The sequence below is a fragment of the Miniopterus natalensis genome, chromosome 11 (assembly GCF_054644295.1).
Source record: "Miniopterus natalensis isolate mMinNat1 chromosome 11, mMinNat1.hap1, whole genome shotgun sequence".
Classification (NCBI taxonomy): Eukaryota; Metazoa; Chordata; class Mammalia; order Chiroptera; family Miniopteridae; genus Miniopterus; species Miniopterus natalensis.
In genome coordinates this window covers 59171177-59186309 of record NC_142091.1, presented here as the reverse complement: position 1 = coordinate 59186309, position 15133 = coordinate 59171177, and the positions used below count along the sequence as shown (strand labels likewise).

General features: G+C 49.0%; 1 protein-coding gene across 1 annotated transcript; it reads right to left on the bottom strand.

The window, feature by feature from the left end:
• Positions 1 to 557: 557 nt before the first annotated feature.
• RCN1 (reticulocalbin 1) lies at positions 558 to 12576 on the bottom strand. The gene is made up of 6 exons (XM_087821797.1): positions 12311 to 12576; positions 7767 to 7960; positions 6585 to 6763; positions 4889 to 4949; positions 2606 to 2805; positions 558 to 1717 (listed from the first exon to the last, which is right to left on the bottom strand). The coding sequence occupies exons 1-6, from the start codon at positions 12559 to 12561 to the stop codon at positions 1610 to 1612; spliced, it is 993 nt and encodes a 330-aa protein (XP_087677923.1). The 5' UTR covers positions 12562 to 12576; the 3' UTR covers positions 558 to 1609.
• Between the last annotated feature and the right edge of the window lie 2557 nt (positions 12577 to 15133).

Sequence of the window (15133 nt, the reverse complement as noted above, 5' to 3'; positions counted from 1 at the left end):
TGCTCTATGATGCTCGCGCAACGAGACTGCTTGGCAACACACCTCTCAGGACATACCCCGGTTAAGTGGCACGTGACTGTACTATAAATGGTGGGGTCTGGAAGACTCCACGGAGGTGCTGTTAGAGTTACTAGAGGATGTGAGGGATGGTGTTCTGAATCTGAGGGGACAGCAAGCGCAAAGGTCCAACCTAGGAATGAACGTGGTGGGTTCAAGGACTAGTCGGTGGGGCTGGCTATTTGGAGGCAAATAGGGGAGTTGAAGATGCCGGTGAGGGACCAGATCCTGTAGCCTCACAGGGCCTGGTGAGAAGTCTGGACATTCTTCCAGCTGAAACCTGTCTCAGAAGGATCATTCTGTTAAAATGGCCTCGATTCCCTAACTAGCTGAGAGAAAGGAGGAAGTATACATTTATTAAGTAAATACCAGGGTATTCTGAACATCCCAGTACTGGATTTAAAAACTCCAGGCCCCTTATAATCTGACTCATGTAATCCCAACCTACTGTTTAATTCTATATGAATAATGTCACACATGTGAAGTCAACCACCACAGGACACAGTAGAAAATCCTCACAGGGATCCTTTATTTCACTCACTTCCTACTTGTAAGGCAGCATTTCAACCTGTAAAAGTTGTTTCCTCCAGTTCGGCCAGTGGCTTGGAACATCACCTTGTCCTAATTCCGTGGCATCCGTGGTCCCATGCAGGTCCAAGGGTCACGGAATCTCCCAAATGGATGCAACAGTTCCAGCCCCCTCCAGGCAGGCTTCCCTGGGACCCCCGCCCTCATTCCTACCAGACGATCAGCGAGGAAATGGATCCTATTTCCACTCACTTTTTCAAAGGTCAGACCTACCTCGTTTATGCGTCAAGATAAGTTTTCTCAAGTATAGTAATGTGTTTGCCGCTTTCCTCTAGTTCTCCCAATGCCTGACATTCAGCTCTTCCCTCCCTCTAAAATCCCATTCTTTTTCACATTATATCTTTCTTGATTGATTCTTATTGTAAAAACAACAAAAACAAAAAACAAAGATGTGGATTTGTTATGCACATTATCAGGTCCGTACAGAAAAATGCAGAGGTTTTATACACCATTTACAGTAACAGCTCAGAGTATAAAGTCAAAAAGTATCTGAAGTATTAGGCTGGTTCTGAAATAAGCCTACATGGAACGACACCACTAAGCTTCATCAGTTTTCTCGCACCAACTATTCCCTGTGGCAAATGTAAAAATTTGCAGTTAAAATGCATAGCAGTCACTCCATAAGCTGCCCCAACCCACCCAACTTCTGAATAACAGGGCATTTCATAACTTTATTCCCCTTTAAATTTAATGGAAAAAGCTAAAAAGTCATGTTTTTTGCAATGTATCCCCACACGGCATTGTAATTTACCAAGGTTTTAATGTGTTTGTGGAGGTATCTTTTTGAAGGTATAGCAATGACTATTTCCCAGTAAATATTGAGTGAAAACCAATTTTAACCCCAATCTGAGGTTTTAAACTGTTGTTTCAGGGACACGACTGCTATAAATTAGACAACTGTAGCAACCATCCAAGACAATAAAAGAAAGCCTATGACAGTCTGCCAAGTTATGGTGTGTGTGTATCAAAGTTCATCATGATTTTTTGTGAGGTCTTCTCCATAATTGGTAGCTTGGCTTCCAACAAACATGTTCCAGTTCTCCAATATCTCCTCTTTAGTTAGCTTTTCATCCTGTCGGAGAGAGGAAAGAGCTGTGTCATCGAAGCTCCTAGTAACTGAATAGCATGAAGCTCTAGGTTACTTCACTGATTTGCAACATTTGAAACCCTACACTTAAATAATTAAGAAGCTGCTAGGTACCTCTTTCACCTACCATTGCGGCACTGCAAAACCTCAACCTGGAACCGCCTGCTGCTGTAAGAGCTGTGCTAAAATATATCCGTTAAGTCCCCGAGGAATTCAGAAGCTCAAATCCAGCCGTGTCTACAAGCAGTGCTGACATTCCCAAAGCAGGCCCTGACGATCTCCACTCCCTTTTCACAGCCTGACTACAAAAATCAACTGTGTCCCGAGAGCTTGGAGCAGTGATCAAGGTGGGAAAGGGCAGGACTTCTTTCTAAATCTTGCTTATTTATCTGGATACATATCAATTAGATACTGAAGTGCTGGGCATAGAGCTAGAAGTGTGAGCTTGCCTGAAGATGCCTGGGCTTTAATGGGCTGCGCTTCCTTGTGCCTGACACAGCACGGACATTGGATAAGTATCTGCTGACTGAATGAATGGATGAACAAAGCTGTCCTAAGACAACACAGGGCGTACCTCTTAAATCCATGTCCTGCCCACAGCAAACAAAGTTCAGCAATCCTACGAAATGGGAGTGAATGTAAACCTGTGGCCCATAGCAGACTATCCAGGAACTATCCAGGAACTCACCGTGGGTTATCATAGTAACTGGTCAAGTTTACAGGTCTCTAACGTATGCCAAGAATGAGAAAGGTCAATAAGGCACAGCGTCACAGGCCAATGCTATCACAAAGAGGCAAACAGGACCACAAACAGAACCTATCTTATGTAAACTGTCTCCGTTCAAGGACTGATGCCAGAAGAACATGCAATACCCTGTTTATGTCCGACTCATACACCAGGTGTCTGGCCTCAGCCTGCGCGTGGTCATAGTCCTGGGGGAGGATCCAGTGGCGAATCTCATCTTTGTCCAACTTCCCGTCCTTGTTCAGGTCCCGGAATTCATTAAACTGCTCCCGTTCTGACAAGACCCAGTCTGGCTCAGGGCCACTCTCCTCGTGGGAAAACATATCCGCTGGAAAGGAAGGTTGATCCTGGTTACGAAGACGGGTGGAAGGAAGGTACATCGAAGAAAAGCCGACCTCCTGCGTTTTTGGAAGGGGGATGGCCGACAGAGACCTAACCCAAACACCTGGTGGGCAGTTTCCTGTGAATAGTAATGCAGCGATTTATCCGCTGCGGAGGTAGCTTGGTGGAATAGAAAGAACTGAGCTCAGGAGCCAGAAGATGAAAGATGACTCAGTTCAGTGACTAGGATTAAGTTACTTAATTCAATGGCCAAGTCTTAAGTTGCCTTGTCTGTAAAACGGAGATAATAATTTACAAATCACAGGGCTATTATGAAGGTCAAGTGGGACACTTACTGTGAAAGCCCTCTATAGTCCAAACTAGCACTATACAGGTAAAAACTAATAATAGGCACCACTTCTGAGCACTCGAGCACTTTCTATGGTCTAGATACTGTATAAGGTGCTTCACATACATTTTTTCCCCCATAACAACCCTATGAAGTAGATCTTATTATAATTCCCATTTTTAATTTTTTTTTAATCCTCACATGAGGCTATTTTTTCCTTTGCTTTTCAGAGAGTGGAAAGGAGAGAGAGAAACATTGATGTGAGAGAGACACATTGATTGGTTGCCTTCTGCACATGCCCAGACCTTGGCCAGGGATTGAGCCTGCAACTGAGGTAAGTGCCCTTGGCTGGAATTGAACCCGGGACTCATCAGTCCTTGGGCCAATGCTCTAACCACTGAGCAAAAACAGCTAGGGCTATAATTCCCATTTTATAGATGAAAACACTGAGGCCACAACTAGTAGGAGCTTGAGGCTGCATAAGAACATGGGCATTCTGCTTCCAACCCATGGTCTAACCCACCGTGTTCATTCCTGTTGTTGGTTGTATCATTTCCAAAGGGCTTTCACATTTATCATTTTATTTCATAACAATTCTATAAGATAGATCATTATTCCTGTTTTACAAAATGGCAGGGAAAGGAGAAAGAAGGCAAAGTGTATGCAATGTTTGCTAAATCACTAGGTTTTCTTGGAAGAGAGAGACCCTGTAGGCAGTTTCTCTTTAATGGAAACAAAGCTTGGAAATGTCAGGTGGTACAGGGAGCAGGTGGTGAAGGCAAAAGAAAGGCAAGACCCTTGGTTCAGCTACAAGGTAGACCCACACCTGACATCTGCATAGTGTTTCTGAGAAAGGGCTGTCACATATATTAGTTAATTTGAGCTCCATCTAGTCCTGGAAGCATGGGTGCTGTGTATTCCCATTTTACAGATGAGGAAACCGAGGCTTACAGTGATTGCATGCCACCCCTGGGGTCACAGAGCTAGTAAGTGGAGAAGCCAGGACTCCTGATTCCACTTGCTCTGCCCACTACACATCACCACTGGTTCTGCACTCACTCCCTCCTGAAGAGAAGTCACTTGCTGGACAAGTCCACGCAACAGGCCTCTTGGACTGCAAACTGCTCAGAACTTGATTTTTAGGCACAATGCCCCCATCTCCCTCTCTGCTCCACGTAAAGAATGGAATGCTGCTTTTACGCCCAGCCACTCAATGAGTTTTGCCCCTGACTTTGCACTATTTCAATGCAGAGTTCAAGAGAGCCAGGAAGAGCACACACCCTTAATCAAAGTGCTGCGTTGTTTTAATCAGCCAGCCTTTTTTGTCAGTCTAATTCCATCCCCACTGTCCAGGCATCTATGTCTCTGAACCTTCCCCCCTCGGGCGTGCACCAGGCAAGAGGAAAGCTCTGCTGCTGCTTCCACTGACGAGGGGGCCGGGGGCCGTCAGCATCTGCTGTTCTGCAAAGTTAGTGCCACCGAGATCACTTTAACAGCTATGGCGAGAGTGGCCTGTCTGTTACACCACAGCGTTCATTAGGTTCCTCGGATCAGATATAGTTCCTAATGACTAGAAGCAGTTCTGCCCTTCATTACTGAAAGAACTTGTTTTGGGGTAAAGGGTAGCAAAGTCACATGACCAAAGACGGGTGGCAAGAGAGACGTCTGGAGAAAGTAGCCAGACATGTGGGTGGAGAAACCTTGCCCAGCTGGGACAGCTGAGGACTCAGGCTGCACTCACCAATATACTCATCCTGGTCCACAAACCCATCCCCATTCTTGTCGATGTCCTCCAGAGTTTCCTAGGAAGCAAACAGAATGCAGGACGGCTTAGAGCTGTCAGTAAATCTTGAGTTCTGACTACTGTCCTCCCCTGTCTGGCTTTTATGGCTGAACGCCTGGAGACTTTGGGCTTGTCTGCTTACCTCCCCCGGCACCAATTACTTATCTGTAAAAAAACAGGCAGTGGTTTCTGTCCTTCCTCTGCCATCCCACAATTTTAATAGCAGAACCCTCTCTTCAAATGAAAATGTACGTAGAAGCCTGGAGATGCTCTGATTTTATCAGGAAGCCCTGCCAGGCCAACCATTTCCACCATCCAGCCAAACCATTCCCTGGGGTACCTGGGAGGACCAGCTTGAGAACCACTGGACCAGATGGTCAGAGATAAATTCCAATGCTAACTGGACAATGAACACAGAGTTGGTGTCAGGAAAATATGAAACAGGACAATTAAAAAATAAAAGTCTATCTGACTTTTGAATGTATTATGTTCTGTATTAGGCATTTGCCGTGGTAAGTACTTAAATGAGTTTACTGTCCATTGTCTAAGCAACTCAAAGGCACATAATCCATTTGTGGCTAATTCCTGATCTTCATGGTCCTCTGGCAAATCAGTGACCATTAAGTGGGTGTTGGGCAGTAAAAAGAATTGACTCTTACAGAGCTCCTGCCCAGTCCTTCGGGCCATGGTGGTCATGAGGATGAAGCCGGAGGCAAGAAGGGGCCCAGCCACCAACTGGATAACTAAAATAGCCCTGAGCTGGTTATAAACAAAAGCTTCAGCCACTTGTTTCCGCTGGAACTGGCTCAGGGTTATCGGACCAGGAAGCAGGTGACGGCATTATTTTATTGTCATGGAAAATTAAGACTTTTGGGTCCCCACAAGACACAATGGAAAGTCACTACACTCAGAGGCCTTACGAGCACAGCTGACCCTCAGAGCCTATAGGATCTGATCTATCAACCTCCGAACCCCACCCCTACCCCCTCGCAGGGGAGTGTCCTTTCCAGCCATGGTTTTTACTTTAAGTTTCTGTACGGTTTAACAATCCAATGCGTTCCATTTCAGTCTTTTTCTAGCTCCCTCAAAGCTGAGACGTAGACAGAGCCTGGCTAGTTTCTTTATCAAACCCATTTGCTTTTTCTGAGTACAGATCTAAACGATATGTCCCAGCCCCATCATATCTAGGAGGAGCCAGGGGAATGTAAAAGGAAGAGCTATGTCATTTCTGGTCAGAGCAGTAAAGGCAGACCGCCTTCTCCTCACTGCCTCTCTTGTCTACCAGCTGGCCGTTAGCAGGATGACCTTGAGGCCACAGGACGTGGACAACAGACAGAGGCAGCCCGACTGCCCGATAGGTCTTAGAGGAGAGCTGCACAGAAGACCCACCTGACTGGGACCACCTGCGCTGGAAGTGGCATACGCAAGAAATAAGCTTTGATTGTAATAAATGGCTAAGATTGGGGGCTATTTGTTACCGCACCTAGCCTGCCCTGACTCATTTACTGGGTAGACAGGTATTCCAATGCTCTCCACTTCAGAGCCCGTCTCCAATTCCCCTCAGGATGAAGGTTCTCTCTTTGAAAGAAAAGACAAGCTTTGGGTGTACCTTTGGTCTGGTCTTTTCCCAGCCCAGGAACTTCTTTTATCTTACCAAAACCACAATTTCTTTCATATACTCAAACTCCTCAGGGTGCAGAAAGGCGGTAAACTCCTCCCGAGTGGCCGTCCCGTCACCATTGAGGTCTGCAGCTTTGAACCGTCTCTCGTCACGGGGCAGCATCTTTTTAAAGGTGTGGTGATCTGAAGAATCCTGAAACTCTGCGGGGTTTCCTGCAGGACGTGCAAACAAACGTTTCAGCTGGGCGGCCAAGGAAGGCATTTCCTTCCAGATCACTCATCCTTATGCTCCAACAGCACACAGGGCACTAAAGGTCCTGACCTATCAGCTCTCTGAAACAGTTTACTTCAGAATGCCCCTAATACCTGCCCCTTCAAAGCGCCCCATAATACTGGCCCTCATGGCATATCAGGGGCACTACAGCAGTGCCTAAGAGCACAGGCCTTAGACCATACTAAACCACACCTCTCTTTGCCGAACCCTGCTTTCATCATCACTCTTTGCTCCAGAACATGCAGAGGTTCCTCAGTACCCATATTTTGCCTAAATGTTTCTGCCTGGCTTTCAAGATCTCCCTTAATCTGTCCGTGTGTGCATTTCCAGTTCTTCTCAGACCTGTCCCCTCGCTGTCTCTATCATGCACCCAGTAGGTCTGCACCCTGTGCTTTGCACACACCCTTCCATCATACCCCAGACAGGTTTGTCTTATATCCAAACCCTGCCCATTGCTAAATGCATCACTGCACTTTTGCCTTTCCAGCTGACCCACCTCCCCCACTCGTCTCTCTTTCGAAACATAAATCCATTCTTCAAGGCCCAGCTCCCAAGCCACTCTACCAGAAGCCTTCCTTGACTGCTCCAGCCCACCCGTCTTTGGTATCTGAACCTGGCAGCACTGTGAAACAGCCACAGACGTGCTTCCTCTCTGCTTTGTTCTGAGTGTACCCCTGAGATCGGAGCTCAGAGAAGGCAGCAACCTAAGTCACTTTTCATTAGACCCTTGACCCCTGCCACTAATCACCACCTACAACTTCGTTCAGAGTAAGCAACGCAGTACATTCTTAGTAAGCAGAGCACACGCTACACAAGCAGGTTCTCCTTAGGACGTTGTGACATCCCCCTGAAGGGGGTGGATATGATGAGGGAGTGGAGGCTCCCGCAAGAAGCTTATTATGTGGGCCCCAGCTGTGTAATCTCTCCTGCAGCACCTCTTACCTAGGTAGTAACCATAGGTGGCTTGTTTGTATTCTTCCCAGGAAATTTTATCATCTTTGTCCCGATCATAATCCTTCCAGACTTTAGCAACATTATCATAGATGTATCTTTTCTGCACCCGTTTGATCCAGGTTTTCAGCTCCTCAGTGGTGATAAAGCCATCCCCATCGCTGTCAATTCGATCGACAATCTTCCTGTAGTTAAGAGAAAACCACACACCCACAAGGCTATTATCAAGGCCTGTGTGATCCTGGTCCAGAGAAAGATCAAACACCTGCAGAATCTAAAATGCATAAACACTAACTCAATGACCCAACAGTGCTGGAAAGGATCTTCAAGTTTATCTATTCTGAAGGTGCTATGCCTTTCCCCTCACCCAGTGCCAATGGCAGATACTACCAGTGGGTCGTGCCTCTGTCCTTATAAACCTAGATGTGGCCTCAGAATCCTTCTCAACACAGTGCTCCGCAGACAGACATGACCAATTGACTAGTGTTGATTTGTAAGGTGAAACCTAGCCGTCTTCCCTGATGTAGTCCTTAGAGTAATGGAAACTGAGGCAGAGAGAACTTGAATTACTTTTCCAAGATCACACAGCTAGTACTTGGTACAACTGGGTTAAGAACTGGCTCTAGGTCCAGTTTAAACAATGGAGAATTCTATGTAAACAAAAAGACAAGTTGAGTTCTTTTTTTTTTTAAACTCACTACTTTGGACTCAAAGACTTGACACTTCAAGGAGGAAACCAGATCTTGTTGGACAAAACATTAAACGTTGGGGATGAAACATCAATGAAATCTTTCAAGAAACTCGACCAGCTGAGCAGCTGCAGGAGCCTGGACCTCCTGCTCTTAGACTCAAGACCCCTATGTCCACTGGTGTATCTGTTCCACAGCTGGCCCAGGTTCTAGCCATTTCCCACTAGACTTCACTGAGGTACCCCAAACACTAGTCCAGAGCAAAGTTCAGGCTGGGAATTCACCAGTGTCCATCTCTAAGCCAAAGGGTCCAAGCTGGAGACTCCATCCCTGTAGGAAAATTCAAAGATACTCACAAGCTATTTCCAATGTTTAAAAAAGTTTCACACCCTGGTAAACTTTTTATACACCTTGGTATTTCATTTATTGGGATGAGGTCATGCAGGCCGATTAAGGATTTGTTTCTTTGCTTTGGGCTGGAATTCTCTCAACTCAGTGGTATTTTCTTTGTGTGTCGAAGTTCTGATTGGCAGTTTTTCTTTGATTAATTAGATATGGGAAATGAATTCATTTCCCACCTAGATACCTTGGTAGCCCAGCTCCTTTGTCTCAGGAAGGTATAAATATTACTAACAGCTTTAATGTGTCCTTTCATTTGCAATTGTAACATTTCCACATGGAAAAAGTCCCAGGTATCTTCAGGCTTCCTTCCAGGAGACCACTGCCAGACACAGCAGAATACTCTCAACACTGCAGTGTTCAGCCTACCTACTATGTGCCAGGCACTGCTCCAACCCTGGGGAAACAGAGGTGACATGCCCATCAGTTATCCAAAGCCGGCTGAGGAACAGAACCTGAGACTAGCAGAAACTAATGTCAGATTATAAGTAATCTGTTTTTGTGAAAAAGACAGCATCTAATCTATGCCAAATAAATGTCGAGGACATAGCCTGATGCATAGTAAGACTTAATGAGTATTTGTTGGAAGAATAAATATGATCTTAACCTTTTTCTTAAAAAAATCTCAGTAGATTCTGGAAAAGGCAGCTATGATGTAGATAAAGCCGATCCCCTCTGGTCAGATCACGTGAATCCTACTTCTGCATGATAGCAGGCAAATATCTTGACTCTCTGAGTCTGTTTTTCCAACTGCAAATCGGAACACCTACTTTACAAGGAATGTTGTGAGGAATAAAGGAGAGAAAGGGTGCCTTTCCTCACTAAAGACAATGAACAGGTAGATGGAAAACTCAGCAAACACCTGGCAGGTAACAAATGGATGGACAAACCCCAAGCAACCTGCCAGCTCCCCTGCCAGCTGCCAACAAAGGTGCCCCAGCTGCTCCAGACAATGACTAGCACATGGGAATAATGGTCCATGGGTGTCAAGGGAAACCAGAAACCAAGGTCTATATGTGAAATCACTCAGATTTTAAATGTTGACAATTAATTTCCATTTTTTCTAAGTTTGTTGCTGCACGCAGCCTACAGGTCTCCACTTTGCAGCCCTCTGGCCTAGGTGTCTCCAGGGACCTTAGAGCTGTCATGTTTTCGGGCTCAGGTCAGGTGGTGGTGGCAGAGTTGCCCAGATCCAGCCATGCTCCTCCCTCAGCAGCCCAGACTTGGAGGGGACTGTTGCACCAGGAGCAGTGGACAGAGAGGTGGCTTTTCCTATTCAGCCATCTCCTACCACACCCATCATTTCCAATCCTCCACTCTCCCTTGCCGCTGGCCTGGATTTACTTTACAAGTGAGTGGTGCATCCATTACCCATCCAGTGGTTCAGGCCAGAGACCCAGATGTCATCTGTGAGTCCCTGCTCCTCTCTCTCCACTCACACGGTGAATCAAGAGCGAACACAGCCAGTTCTCCCTCCCACATGCTCTGGGTTCACCCCCTCCTGCCCTCTGGACGGGAGTGCCTGGCTCAGGTGCTCATGGCCACAATCCTTCACCAGTTGCCCCATCGTGCCTGTTATGTTCCCCTCCCTAGTGCCAGTCTGACTTGCCTAACAAGAAATGGGGTGATGACATTTCAGCCACATATAGGATAACATCTAATCTCCACCTCTCTTGGTTTCCCCTCCACTCTCACCTCCCACTTCTGCCCTGTCCTTTTATTGTCCCAATACCTCTCCTCCTCCAGAAGAGGTTTCAAAACCTTTAGAAGCAGCTGCTCTCTCTTCAAAAATGCTTTTCCCTTCTGGTATGCTAGGCAACCTCTGAGTCATCCCACGAACTGTGATCATCTCTAAACCCCCAAGCCTCTCTCTCCAATGTGAACCCCTAGGGGCTCCTTCTCCTGGAGGCACTCCCCGTAGTTTTTACGAGCCATGACACAAATTATACTCTTATCTGCTTGTGTCTCATTTGATTCTAAGTAGTTTGAGGCCTACAGCGTACAAAGGTTTTCTCTCTGCACCTGCCAGGTATCTAACATGGTAGCTGGCACACAGTGGCCATTCAAATGTCCTTTGCATGAATAAACAAATGAAGTTAAGGTGTTCATACAAGGATCAAGTGCAGGCCAACTCCATCAGCCCTTGCTTTCACCACCAGGCCCACTCCTCATACCGAAGGCATTAAACTGGAAACTGTAGGACTGCAAACTACCGAGTTCCTTCCACTCCAAACCCTAACCCTTGCCCCCTTTGACAGTGATGCAAATGGGAGCCACTCAGGGCCCCAGAATAAATCCGTTTTCAAGTGCCTCAAAGCATTACAATGGACTAAACTCATCAATGGCCACCACTGTTAGCTCCCAAACAAGAAGAGAAAGTACATCTCTGCAAAATAAAAGGTGATTGTTTGAAGGTGACTTTGAAATTCAAAGATCTTTTTATCAAAGCAGGCAGATGGTGCACCTACACAATAGGTATAATTTGGCCTCAAATCCTAACCAGTTCCATTGGCCTTTGGTGGCCCCCATCAGCACAGGGATGGCTGTGTTCTTTTTCATTTAGCAGGACCTGAAGGTCTCCACCCCCAGGCACCAGGTTCCAGGAGGCCTGGTGCCCAGTAGGCAGGGCTACTGGGACCCTCCCCATTTCCTCTTCCATCGGGCTGGCTGCAGATTCCAGATACCTTTGCACAATCCCCCAGTGTCTCCCCAGGGAAACTGAGAGGGTGCGTTGAGATGTCCCAAAGTTTTGTTTCCCGGGCCTGCCTCCTGACTCAACTGCTTTCAACAGTGAAAATTTACAACCGGCCACACCACCCTCCAACTTTTTGCCCTCAGCTGCCAAAGGACTGGGTGCTCTGCAGACATCCGCTGGAGACACAAACTAGGGGACCAGTTTCCACTGCCACCGCCCTTCCCGTCTGAACAGCAGGATTTTTATATCCCTGTATCGGCTTTTCAGGGTGATTAGGGAAAAGGCAAGCACACCTCAGCCCCAGTCCCGGGCCACGGGCCAGGAAGCGAGCCTCTTCTGCCCGCCCCCTTCATCTTTTCTCCATTATGATCCTCCTGGAGACCTTAGAAGCGTCGGAAGCCCTCCCCTTCGGGAATGGGGGGAAAAGAGAGACACCGGCAGGGTGGGGAGGAACGACTGCCACTAAAAGGCCACGGTGGACAAACTCTTCTTTTGTACACTCTACCGGCTCCCTTCTGATGCAACCGCGGGCGGGGCGGGCCCTCGCCGTCCCGGCGGCGCGGCTGCCACGTTCTCGCCTCCCCGGGGCCATCCCCGCGCCAGGGTCCCGGCGCCGCGCCCGCTGGACCGCGCCCTCGGGTCCACGCGCCGATTTCTCTTTCGATTTGCGGCTCGCGCTCCGCGCGGCTCCCGCCCGGATGGCCCCGCGGGCACCTGCAACGCCCCCGACCGCGGCGCGGGCCCGGCCTCACCCCAGCCTCTCCTTGCTCTCCTCCGAGGTGAGCTGGTCGAAGGTCTTGGAGTCCTCCTTGCCCAGGAAGGCCTCGTGGTCGTACTGGAAGCTCTGGTTGTCCTCGGGCGGCCGCTCGCCCAGCTCCGAGTCGGGCCGCACCACGCGCTCCTTGCGCACCGTGGGCTTGGCCCGCAGCGCCCGGGGCGCCAGCGCCAGCGCCAGGAGCAGCGCCAGGGCGAGCCCCCGGCGGCCGCGGCCAACGCGCGCCATGGTCGGGAGGCGAGGGCCCGCTGGGAGGCACCGAGCGAGCGACTGGAGCGGCGGCTCGGGAATGGGGGCTGGGGCGGCGGGGGAGGGGGCGGGCCAGCCCCGCAGCCAGCGCCCGCCCCGCGCCGGAGCCGAGGGGCGCGCCCCGGCGGGACTGGGAAGCCTCGGCCGCCGGCTCACGCGCCCATTGGCCGCCGGGCTGCGGGGGGAGGCCGGGCCGCGGAGCCACGTCGCCGCCGGGGCGGTGGGCGCGGGATCGGGTTTCCCGGGCCCCTCCCCGCGATCTCAGCGCTGGGGGCGGGCCCACGCTGGCCGCGCTGGGGCCTGGAGGGCTCATGGGAAGACTTGGGAAGAAGTTCTTTGTCAAGCAACAGATGTCCAGGGCGAAATTCCTGCTCCCTTCTTCCAGTGCCGGGGAACTGCAAGGAGGGAGGCGCTGCGCCCCCCCATCCTGCCCCAACTCCAGCCGGGAGCCCGAGTCTCACCCCCAGATCCACACGCAAGATGTGTTCTTAGACCAGCTTCCACCCCACTTACCCAAAGTGGGAGTCTGGTTACAAACACAAGAGACTGGAAAGAGGCCAGGGTGGGCAAGTTCAGGAGGGCCCAGAAGGTAACTTCAGGATGGCCGAGGGCCCCCCCAAACGGAGCAGCCCCGTGCACTCCAGCTGCCAGGAGGAATGCTGACCCAAAGCTGCCAGGTAGTCCCGTCTCCCAAAATAAATCCTGATTTCAAATGTTTATGCTTTCGTTTCTAAATGATGGCAACTCGTTTCATAAAAGCACTACACGATCCAAACAATCCTATCTGTGCACTGAATCTGGAGTAATGCTGTCAATATAAAGAGACTCTGCAGAACTTTCTGCAGTGATGGGAATGTTCTGTATCCGGGCTGTCCAGTAGGTAGTGGCTATCGAGCATACTTGATATGTAGTGAGTGTAACTGAAGCACTGAAAATTAAATTTAAACTTAAAGAGCCACATGTGGCTGGTGACTATCGTATTGGGGAGTGCAGATCTAGACCAACAATTCTTTTTGCATCACAGCCTTTTGAGACGCACCCATTGAAAGCCATGGACTCTCTTCCAGAAAAATGCACATACGGACATGGATGTTTGATTAAAGTGTCAGAGGATTCATGGATCTTCTGCAGCCCCACTCGTGAACCCAAGGCTAGGAATCTCTAGGAAACTAAAACTGTGGTTAAAGAGAGGAGCCCTTCTGCACAGCCCTGGTCCGCTGTACTCCCAGAGCTGTTCTGCTATCCCTGCTCCCCCTACCCTCACCCCGCATCCCTGATAGTCTAGAAAAGGCCCCTGGTCTGTGCTTCTTGTCCTCATATTAAGAATGTCTGGACATTGTCAACAACAGTATAGATGCAACAACCTTTCTTATGAAGACTTCGTTTAATTAACAAATAATCATTGTGTGCCCACCATGGCCTAAGCACTGGACTGGTAGCTGGGAGTTGAATGGGAAACTACACAGTCAAGGTCTCTGCAGAGCTACAGTGTAAGTGAACATTCATTCATTCGATAAACTGAGCATCTGCTAAATGTCAGGGCTATGCTGGGTACTGGTTTACTGAGCAGCCACGGATTGCAAATCAGCGTGACAAGTGCTCTGAGGGGAAGGCATTCAGTATTATAGGGGTACAACAGTGGGACAGGGCCCAGACTTGGGGGTTGATTAGGGAAGGCCTCCTGGAAGAGCAGGTGTCTAAATTGAGACTGCAGGCAGCAGGGGCATGGGTGTGAGAAGAGAATACGGTCCTGCGTGAGCTGGCAGAGAGCGGTAGAATTTGGGGCAATGCCCTGTACCTCTCTAGCAGCTGGCAGTGAGACCTGGGCATGTAAACCCTGGTGCCTCACTCCACCTCAGCCGACTTTTCATGGAGCAGGGAGTGCTGTGCTTGAGAACAGACACGTCCCCCACTGCCAGTCTAGGGACCTGAATTTCTGGCAATAGACAAGCATTACTTTGGGTGTGTAAGGACTACTCCCTACTCAAGTGCAAGGGCCCTGAGAAGTACCTTCTGAGCTCCTCAGGCAAGCAGGATGTGAATTGTTGAGTGGGGGTTGGGAGGGGAAGGGGGAGAGAAGTGGGAGGAGGCACAGAGAGGAAGTGATCAGAGCTAGAAAGAGAAAAGCAGGATCAGGAAGGGGGTGGGAATGGCCACAGGCACTCTGGGCCCCTGGGGTTGATCGAGACTCTCAGGAATGAGCAAGCACCTCCTTTGCTCCTGTGCTAGTTGGCTTCCTGCCAGACACTGGTGGTTTTCAGCAGTTGGAGTATTCCAGAGGTACTCTTGGCTCCCATGGGAATTACCAGAGAATTCCAGCAGGGCTGTGAGTGTGAAAGTTTATGCAATTTCCCCTGGGCTTGCCTTTGTATTTTCTTTTTTGTATTTCCATCTTTCCACCATCCTATGAGAGTTAAACAAGTCCTCTCAACCAAGGAAGCAGGAGTAGTGACTAGTACTGGTCAAAGTATTTACCGTGCAATTGCTTTCTTTCATTTTTAAAATTGCTTTTTATTTCTCCCCATGTGCATGTATGGCTAAGGACAATGTC